This window comes from Schistocerca serialis, chromosome 9 (assembly GCF_023864345.2).
Source record: "Schistocerca serialis cubense isolate TAMUIC-IGC-003099 chromosome 9, iqSchSeri2.2, whole genome shotgun sequence".
Taxonomy (NCBI): domain Eukaryota; kingdom Metazoa; phylum Arthropoda; class Insecta; order Orthoptera; family Acrididae; genus Schistocerca; species Schistocerca serialis.
In genome coordinates, this window is record NC_064646.1 from 249863088 (window position 1) to 249873891 (window position 10804).

At 41.5% G+C, this 10804-nt stretch overlaps 1 protein-coding gene across 2 annotated transcripts in view; it reads right to left on the bottom strand.

The window, feature by feature from the left end:
• LOC126418481 (endocuticle structural glycoprotein SgAbd-5-like) overlaps positions 1 to 3809 on the bottom strand; it is a 140456-nt gene extending 136647 nt beyond the window's left edge. For both annotated transcript variants that reach the window (XM_050085255.1, XM_050085257.1), the window contains exon 1: positions 3700 to 3809. In XM_050085255.1, coding sequence (XP_049941212.1) covers positions 3700 to 3714 — 15 coding nt within the window. In that variant the 5' untranslated portion in view covers positions 3715 to 3809. The remainder of the gene's footprint in view (positions 1 to 3699) is intronic.
• Positions 3810 to 10804: the final 6995 nt, after the last annotated feature.

Consider the following 10804-nt stretch of genomic DNA (forward strand, 5'->3'; position numbering starts at 1 on the left):
ATAAACATTACCATCTCAAATATTCCCTCTCACTTATCACGGAATGCTGGCGTGATACAAATAGTATCATATCTAAGTAAACTTAGTTAAACATCCGGCTAACACGTGCCGTGAATCGACAATGACTACCGCCTGCACATTTCTATCATCATTTAGCCACACACACACACACACACACACACACACACACACACACACACACACACACACACTAACATTCACTCTATTCATTTTATCTAACAGATAAAAGAGGAAGGTTCCCCTACACCAAGTGGGACAACATTGGGAGAGAGGACATGGTTCCAACTGTAACTCTAATTCAGGCAAGTCCCGTCTTCACGTTTAACTAACTCCGCGAGTTTTACTGGGTATTATGAAGGAACAATTCAATCACACGCGTGAATTTACATAGAAGATCCAGCTCGATCACGAAATGTGATTACGTCGAGCTGAAGCTTCTCACCAAGAAATGCACGGGGTCTGCGGACCACGTGTTACCAATCTCTCCACATTCAGGAGTCAATAAACACATTTAAATAAAATACACTTTGCATATATACTTCACACTCACACTGAAATGCAAATTGAGCAGTTCTGAGTATTACTCGGCAATGAGCGCCTGTTCACTCCCAAGTGCAGTGAACACAATTCCCATGAAATTACTTGGCAAAAGAAATCATCTCCCTATCTCTCCTAACCGAGATGATTCTAGGAAATACCATAGTGGCTTTCCTCAGCAGGGAAGCTGCTTCCAAGTTCAAAGTGAACATGGAATTCTAAATCTTCGCTAACTATCGGAGCGATAGAACAGAGCGTGCTTACTCACCCAGGTCTTCCCAGCAACAACCCCGATACGGTCTCCCTCGTCCAGGTCCACACATCGTGGCCGCAGGGACTCAGAGATACCGCACACGGTTATTTGCCAACCTAATGAGCGCTAATGACGCGCGTGGAGCTTATACCTCTCTGGTCCAGTGCAGTCGCGCTCTACTAGATTCGAGGTTGGCTACACTTCCACTATGCCTATAGCACACCCACAGCCGACATCTCACGCATACCTCATCATACGTTCGCATTCACACCTTGCAGACAATTACCATATCTAATATTAAAGTGATCGTCTATATTTAAATAACCCTATCTTACTAATGATCATCAGACTCTTCCCTGAGTGTCGGAAGGGCGCTCAGTTGTCTTTAGTTGTGGGGTCGAGCCATGTAGCGGCTTACATGGAGCCGTTACAACAGTTTGAAAGGTCTCCGTTGGATTCCTTTCATGTTAATTTCTTAAATCTGTTGTCACTTACGGCATACATTCCACTTCTAAATTTACTGTGGTGTTTCTGACTATCTGTGAGGAGACTGAGCAGTGGAGCATGTTACTTTTACACATAACCAAGAACGATCTGTCGCACTACTACACTTTAAAACACAATTTATATGTAATTCATGTCACACAGTCTCATACGGAACCAACATCCGCTTTCTTTTACATACTGTATATTATAAGATACTGTCATCCCCCTTCCCTTCTATGTAAAAGGACGAATGAGCAAACGTATTTCTAGTTGTATGCTCTAGTTGCAAGCCAGTCTGCTAGAGAACAGTACGACCAACGTTGGAACAGGTAGCTATGCTTTCTAAAAGCAAAGAGGTTTCTATTCTTGGTACGGTCCTGTCCGTCCCTTGTCATGTTGGTATAGGAAGCTGCCTCTCTGGTCACTTCCGTTTGCATCTGTGAAGCACCCTCGGTAGGGGCCCACGCCAGTCTGTCCACGGCGAGCGTCTGAAGTGGTAAGATTTTCGGCTAAGCGCGACTCTACTAAGTCCATAGGACAATGGATTTCTTAAGTTCAGCCTAACTGAAAATTTAATCACCTTTGTTTCAGGTTTAGATCTAAAATATCTTATGTCATCTTAAATTGCAATACAGTGTAATTCGAGTGTGAAGTTCAGAATATCTTCCAGTAGTTGCTGTGTCACTACTTTGTGAGTAAAGTGGAACCACATGTTGATGATCCATAACTCTAACTAAGATCATCAATCTTAAATGCGAATGTGCGTGAGATTATAACATCTCGTCTTGACAATATTTTTCAATATAGCAACTTTTCTTTATGTTCAACCGACGTGGGGTGTACTTTGTGAGACCAGTACCATGTGCTTATGCAATTGTTTGACCCATCAGGTTAATAGTAAGACGATAGTAACCAGTCCAAGGTTTTTCTTTTGTAAATTGTGTTTCGAAGTAATTTGTTTTAAGTATCAAAATTATTGTGGAGGTGAACTCTTTGTGGAAACCAAGTTGACCACGTGAAGCATGTGGTATAATCATCAAAGTTGCCTTCAGCTATTCTTTTCGGGAAGATTTCACAGAGGGTTAGTATGAATTTAGTATAACAGTGTGTGGTAATTTCATGACGGACAGGATTGTTCTACGAAAGTAACTTCTTTCGGTGAAAATTGAATCGGTTGGTTGGGGTTAATTTCCTCTTGCATATGTTTCAACGTTCTTCGTGTGTTATTTTATGAATGTAGTGTTGTATGCAGTCTCCCAATCTTGGCTCCATATTTTATGTGTTCCGTAAGATTACAAACTCACATTTTCACAAACCTAAATAAGGCACCAGTTTAGTTTTGAATCAAGTTTAATATACTGAAATTTTAACGGAACAATGATCAATGTTAAAATAAATGTCTAAATATAAACTGATTTATTTATTTTTATTTAAATTATATACATATATATATACATTTATATATATATATATATATATATATATATATATATATATATATATATATATATAATCACCGGTTGCCGTAAGATGACTATTAAAAGATTATAATTTATGTTAGTCTGGTTGGCAAGCTAGACTGGATACCTGGTGAAACAGTTGCTCAGTAATGCCAGGTTAACTTCCCCAGATAGCTCACAGTTTTTAACCCGCTTTTCTTGTTTTGAATATCAGCACCGCTTTCAGAACAACTTAATGCATCAACATTACAAGGTAGACGATAAATAAAATGTTGTTATCCAGATGCTATTTGTTTATTAATCAAGATAGGATAGGATGTGTTGGGCCTGTAGTTTGGCTTCCAAGATCACCTGCCATCAACTCTCTGGATTATTCTATTTGGGATCAAATCAGAAGTGGAATGTATATCTTTCACTTTGGTGCGGTTGGAGAACAGTAACAGAAAATTATACACGGTCTGTCAATACTTACAAGGTGATCTCTGAGCAGCTGACGAATTAATAACTCACTGCAGAAAAGAGAGCAATATTGCATCCAAAGGCAAAGACGACACGTGGAACGCCTCCTTGAAATGGCACCGTTGTACAGTACATTGAAGTACTCAGCCTTGGTGTTATCCACTAATATTTGTCGCCATTTTGAAAAATCTCTTAATTACTGAGTTACGTAGCATTATTTTTTCACCGTTTCCGGTAACTGTGAGGTAAGTCGTTCTGTGGTAAACATCATCAATTATTTGAAATAGCCAAATATGTTGGATAGTTCTCAAATAGTTCTATCATGACACACGTTACAAACTGTGTAAATGACATTCTAATTGAGGTAACCGTGCTGATAGTGGAATCGTGAGTGAAGTAGCTTAACATTATGTAAGTAACAGTAATGCACAACGCTTACATAGTAATGGCTGTAGAACTAGAATATATATTCCGATGACTCACCATGGTGAAGGCCATTTCAACAGCGAAGACAGTGTCCTGGGCGTCTCTGGAGGACTGGTGCCTTCGGAAGCGCGCGCTGTGTTATGTAGGTCCTCGGCTGGCATCGCCCCCCACCCGCCAGAAGGTGCGTGGGACCTCGCAAGTCACCTCCAAGACGCTGATCCCGAAAGTGCTGAGCGCTTGGCTGCCATCATTAGTGGCCTGTTTAGTTTTTTATTGTGCTGCTGCTCGAGTCGACTAGTCCTGCCACGCGTCAGAGCCGTGCAAAATTGAATCTCCCTGCTTTCAAATGTCAAATGGGGGAGCTGAAAAATCACGATAATGAAGCTCGAAAAAGCAACGAAAATTTCGTGATGAGCTACGTTTCTGCTTAAGCAACAGCGACTCCCAAAACCTAATGCGAACGTTAAATCTGCGTCATCGGTGGGTACCATGTGCCTGTTAGAGTGCCAAGAAACTAATAAGTAGGTATCTGAATTTCCCTCGACGAAACGTGTAATCTGCAGAGGGGTCATCATATTCTGCCGGTGCTTGCATAAAAATAACTGGAAAGGTCCTTGAAGAACAAACATCAGCACCGAAATGTACCCACACAGTATAAAATTAAGAACAGTGTTTTGGAAGATGTGACATCTACAATTACTTAAATTACAGAGGACTTTTTATTTAAAGATGCCTATACGAGGTGCATTCACGTTCCAAGGCCTCCGATTTTTTTTCTAATTAACTACTAACCCGAAATCGATGAAACTGGCGTTACTTCTCGACGTAATCGCCCTGCAGACGTACACATTTTTCACAACGCTGACGCCATGATTCCATGGCAGCGGCGAAGGCTTCTTTAGGAGTCTGTTTTGACCACTGGAAAGTCGCTGAGGTAATAGCAGCATGGCTGGTGAATGTGCAGCCGGAGAGTGTCTTTCATTGTTGGAAAAAGCCAAAAGTCACTAGGAGCCAGGTCAGGTGAGTAGGGAGCATAAGGAATCACTTCAAAGTTGTTATCACGGAGAAACTGTTGCGTAACGTTAGCTCGATGTGCGGGTGCGTTGTCTTGGTGAAACAGCACACGCGCAGCCCTTCCCGGACGTTTTTGTTGCAGTGCAGGAAGGAATTTGTTCTTCAAAACATTTTCGTAGGATGCACCTGTTACCGTAGTGCCATTTGGAACGCAATGGGTAAGGATTACGCCCTCGCTGTCCCAGAACATTGACACCATCATTTTTTCAGCACTGGCGGTTACCCGAAATTTTTTTGGTGGCGGTGAATCTGTGTGCTTCCATTGAGCTGACTGGCGCTTTGTTTCTGGATTGAAAAATGGCATCCACGTCTCATCTATTGTCACAACCGACGAAAAGAAAGTCCCATTCATGCTGTCATTGAGCGTCAACACTGCTTGGCAACATGCCACACGGGCAGCCATGTGGTCGTCCGTCAGCATTCGTGGCACCCACCTGGATGACACTTTTCGCATTTTCAGGTCGTCATGCAGGATTGTGTGCACAGAACACACAGAAATGCCAACTCTGGAGGTGATCTGTTCAACAGTCATTCGGCGATCCCCCAAAACAATTCTCTCCACTTTCTCGATCATGTCGTCAGACCGGCTTGTGCGAGCAAGAGGTTGTTTCGGTTTGTTGTCATGCGATGTTCTGCCTTCATTAAACTGTCGCACCCACGAATGCACTTTCGACACATCAATAACTGCATCACCACATGTCTCCTTCAACTATCGATGAATTTCAATTGGTTTCACACCACGCAAATTCAGAAAACGAATCATTGCAAGCTGTTCAAGTAAGGAAAACGTCGCCATTTTAAGTATTTAAAACAGTTCTCATTCTCGCCGCTGGCGGTAAAATTCCATCTGTCGTACGGTGCTGCCATCTCTGGGCCTCATTTTAAAACAATGCGCATGTTTCTATCTCTTTCCAGTCCGGAGAAAAAAAAATCGGAGGCCTCAGAACTTGAATGCACCTCGTATTCCATGTGATAAGTTTATTTATTTACTCGATAACACAATAGAAAAAGTTTATGTTCTTTGTAAGATTGTGATTATAACTGGCTTCGTAGATACACCGGTACATAGGTGTGTTGCAAAATAGTGACAGCACATTAAATGGGACTTTAATATTACAATAATTTTAATAAAAGCACAAAGAAAGTCCGTAAATATGAAATTGTTTCTCTGAATTATTATAAGAAAGAATGTAGGAGCAATGTACTACAAAATAGTAACAATAATTTTATTAAAAACAGGTGATGAACCCGTCTGTGCTCTTCCACATGTCTAGACGACAGTTATAGCTAGAAAACGGAAGTCTGGAAAACTTTACTTTCACAGCTACGTCTGCATAAGCATATCGAGCCTAAGTGAACGATAAAATTTCCCATTAGAAAACTGAACGCTATGTAATCTTCCAGTGCATGACATTCTCCTAATCGACATTCCTTGAATTTTTAGTTAGGAATTTCTTCGGTCATAATGTTTCGACGTCTAGGTGAAGTTGACATAATATGTGTTATACAGGATTTCCCGGGAGTTATGGTCAAAATTCAGGGCTGCGAGAGGAACGATCGTCAGTTGCAAAAATTTGCAGTAACATGGGCTCTAACGTGCTTACTTTAAGAGATATAAGCACATTTTCATCTTCGATATTGTTAGAGATATCTCATATAACGCAGGCTCTTTGCTTTTCTTGTTTTGGAACGAGGTAGTATGAACCAAAGAAAGAGAAAATTGTCTGGTAAACATGGGCTCTAAAGTGCATAGCGTAAGAGATATAACGACTTTTTCATTTTCGTTACTATGAAACATATCTTTTCTACTGAATATGTACTCTTTACTCTCAAGGAACCCCTTAAAACCCCGTGTCTTCTGGACTTTATTTCTAGTTTTGGCCTCTACTATCACCTCTGAAAGTATGGAGAGAGAGTAGCTAGCAGTAGAAGAGATTTCTTCACATTATCGGAGATCAAAAAGTGCTCATAGCTCTTGAGGTAGGCATTTTAGAGCCCACTTTTACTATACTATACTATACTATTTTGCTTCGAAAGGCCCCTTCATACCTCTGAATATTGATCATTCTACCTGGGAAACCCTGTATAACCGTTACCGACCACTTTGGTGAGGACGTATCCTGTAAAACACTTCACTGGTTTTCGCAATTAACGGTTTTCAACATCTTCTTCGACACTAGATGACAGCGTTGCATTTTTGGACCAAACTATCGATCAGATCTTGGTTGTCAGTCAGAAACAACGTTGATGGCGAAACAGTCGACACGAGAATGAAAATGGAACTCAAGTTAAATAGCTTAAATGGTCTGATTATTCCCAACAATATTTTAAAACACTGTTTATGCAGTCATTAATGTTGTGCGTGTCTTTGCTAGTCATCATAACAACTGTGAAATAGAAGGTCACCACTTACGTTTGGATAGTGATCGTAGAACAGACTACATTACTTAAAATAACAGACGTGCATGTAGCGCACAGAGACATTATAAGGCTAAGATATATGTTGCTGACATTAAGAGTCATATATAAACTGAAAGAGTTGACGGTAATACTGATATGCCGTCGACAAACGGAAAAAGTATAAATTGGATGCAGAAACTAACTGAATCCATCGAAGATTTAGCACGATACCACTAGTATGTCTAATTGATAATATATGGTTAGTTACTTTCACTTTGGACGATAAATCGTAATGATGTGGGGTGAGTAATTAAACAGTCAAATCGCAAATTAATTAGCAAATATGGCTACATGCTGAACATTTTTAAGGTTTCCTTAATATACAGATACGAATTAATAAATCCTAACCAACATCTTTTAGACATTAAGATAACAGAAATTCTTCTACGTAATAGGAGGAGTCGTCAAGGAGAAACTGTTTCAGTTTGCTTTCAGATTTTTACTTTGCTGTGTGTCAGACATTTTATATCACTAAGTAAGTGATCAAAAATTTCACTTGAGGCGCTGTGCATACGTTTTTGTGCTAAAGCCAACCTTAAAGCGGACTAATGAATGTAATTTCTGCTTGTGGCATTGTAATTATATACATCACTGTTGCCACTGTATCGTAGTGGATTATTTACAACAAATTTCATGAGGGAATAAATACACTATGAAGCAGTTGTCAAAATGCCCAGGTCCTTAAAGAGATGTCTGCAAGATGAATATGGCTGAGTAGCACACATTATTCTTACAGCACGTTTTTGAGCAGTAAAGAGTTTGTTAAAGATCAGTTACCCCAGAACATTATTCCAAACGACTTTAATGAATGAATGAATGTATGCAAAAACTGTCATCTTACTGATTTGTTTCTTGCCAAGATCTGCAACAGTTCTAGAGTTCAAACATGTCTGAATAAAGTTGTCTTAGGAGTTACGAAATGTGCTTTTTCCTGCGGAAATTCTCGACGATATGGACACCTAATAACTTTGAAGTTCTCACCTTATTTATCATTTACTCACCATGTGTTACACTCAGCATTTTCTTAGTATCCCTAGATACGCAGAACTGAACATATTGTCATTTTGAAATTGAGAATAAGGCCTGACCCATGTGTGGCTCGTGTTCCCGCCACCCTGTTTTTAACGTACTTTCACCTCACTACGTTAATTTAAATTACTACTGTCACTGAGTTGCTGTTTTGCTTGACTATGACCGGCCCTAGCAGCGCGTATCGATATATCCTCTCTCGTAGTATCTTTAATCGGCTGCTATTACTTCCAGATGGTTGTCTGTCGTAGGGTAGATCGGGTCGCGAGGTCGGGCTGTCAGTCAGTTGGAACGCGTCTGGAGCACAGTCCGGACCTGTCAATCGGGGAGTTGCAATGCGGCACTAGTGTAGTCGGGTTTGAGCAGTGAGGTCTGCGTGGACTTGGCTCTCCCGACCATTGCCGCCACGCATCACTTGAGCCGGACCACGGTCTTGGTGGATCGTCGGTCGGTCGTCCTACCAGACGACTCGTTCTGTCTGTCGATCGTTCATGAGTCAGCTGTGTGTGTGTGTGTGTGTGTCGCGCTTAGTTACTGTTGGGTATCGTTCAGGTCTTCGTGCAAGTATTTTTCAGGTTGTGTGTATAGTTGGCGCTATTTCCACTGACGACTATTTTAGATGTTTTCGGCATTCGGAGGGCAGTCGGTTGCGTTGCTACAGACCAGGGAAGTTATCTCCGCGCGGTGCAGTCGGCTGGGTGAGCTGGCTGTCCCTGCGCAGAGTCGGAGCATCTGTGGAGCTCTCCGATCACTACGAGCTTCGTGGTTCACCGATCCAGGACGTCAAAGTTGAGTAGTGGTTTCAAGTACCCAAGCCACGTCCATTTGTGCTGTGTGTTTCGTTTCGGTGGTTCGCTGTTGGGAAGGTTGTCCTGTGAGCAACACCGAGTGTTTGTATTGCTGAAATTTAGCCGCCATGCGGTGGAATTATCTATATTGGTTGACTATAATTCAAGTGCGTCAGCGGAATTTTCTGCCTTGTGGCCGTTAGTGTTCCAGTTACCTGCCCTGGACACTAACGTTTAACCATTGCGGCTTGGAACCTTATTCTTAAAATTACCTTTCAAGCTTAAGCATTGCGGCCTTCATCCTTTGAAAGGTTATGGTAATTTATTTTAAAATCTTGAACATTTTATTGTGGGCCTTTAGCCGTTTGTATTGCATCTTATTTATGTTTGTCTATCCACCCTTGCCTTGAGGCTTTCAGCCTAGCTGAGATATATATTTTAATTTTTTTATTTGTGTGTTTAGTCACTTGAAAATTTCCCTTGTTGATTTTTAAGATTTCTTGTTTGGAGACCTTCAACCGTGAAAGATTTGCAGTTTGAAACTCGTAGTTGTAAAAGTTCGGCTATGTGCCGCTTTGGTTTTAAATGTGCTATTAAATTATTATAATAAATTACAATTTCATGGTGGAACTGACCCCAACCTTATTTGCCCTTCCCACAATCCTAGTGTCTTGTTCTTCCCAGTGGGCTTAGCAGGCGTATCAAGGCCATATGCAGATAACCGGTCAATGATACTTCTAAGAACATTATTTACCATTTCTTTTGTTGCTGTATGTATGTTGAATTGATTACAATACTAGCGTCTACTGCAAAAAAGAACCTAATTTGATTGTTATATACTAGACGGAACATACTTTATACTAATGAGGAAAGACAGAGGACCTAATACTGATCCTTGGGGACCCAATACGTGATTTCTATTCTGTGAGAATGAAGTCCCCCGGACTATATTCGTTGAGTCACTAACGTCCTGCATTCTTTGGTTATATGACATTATCCAGTAGTTGGCTACACCATCAATCCCACAAAACCTCAAATTATATAGTAGAATGGTGTCGTTCATCCGATGTTCCCGACCTATGTGCTGTGGCCCACTTCTTGGCCGCATGGAAAGTGGTACCGTGCCCTGAACACTGGTCGAGCGTCGAACACGAGATAAAAATTATCTGTAGCCTCAGGGATTTCACTCACAGTCGTCACGGTAAGCGACTACCAACTGTAATAACAGGTGAAATGCCCTGCCACTATCCTACACCACACTCAAGTGATGGGCCGCCGAAATCTGCTATGCTTTCTTTACACACACAGAAAACAACAAGATAAGTTACTAAGAAGGACTGCCAGGGTTGCTCTTAAAAGACTGAAAATTACCAGTATCGTGTGTCATACGGCGGCAAACGTATGCAGCTCTGGGCTATAAGGCTGGTGCACAGACTTGCCCAGCTGCTAATGAAGAACCCATAACAGGCTGATTGTGATCTGGCGACTTGGTAGTTCCTCGGACACAATTGTTCACAATAACGACTCACCTGAATTTGCACATTTAACATCCAGACATAGGGGAAAGGAAGGATGAAATATTAGAATTCCACAACCCGTCCACGGCTGAGAGTATTTGAGACGGAGCTTTGTTCGGAATTCTTACTGCTGGCGCAGAAGGAAGCGGCCATTGCCCTTCTGAGGAACCATGCCGGCAGGTGCATTGAGTGATCTGGATGACCGCAGAAGATCGATATCTGCATGGCCTTGAGAACTGACCTTGTATCTCTCAAATGCGTTAGCCACACCACCACCTCGCTCAGTTCCCGTGG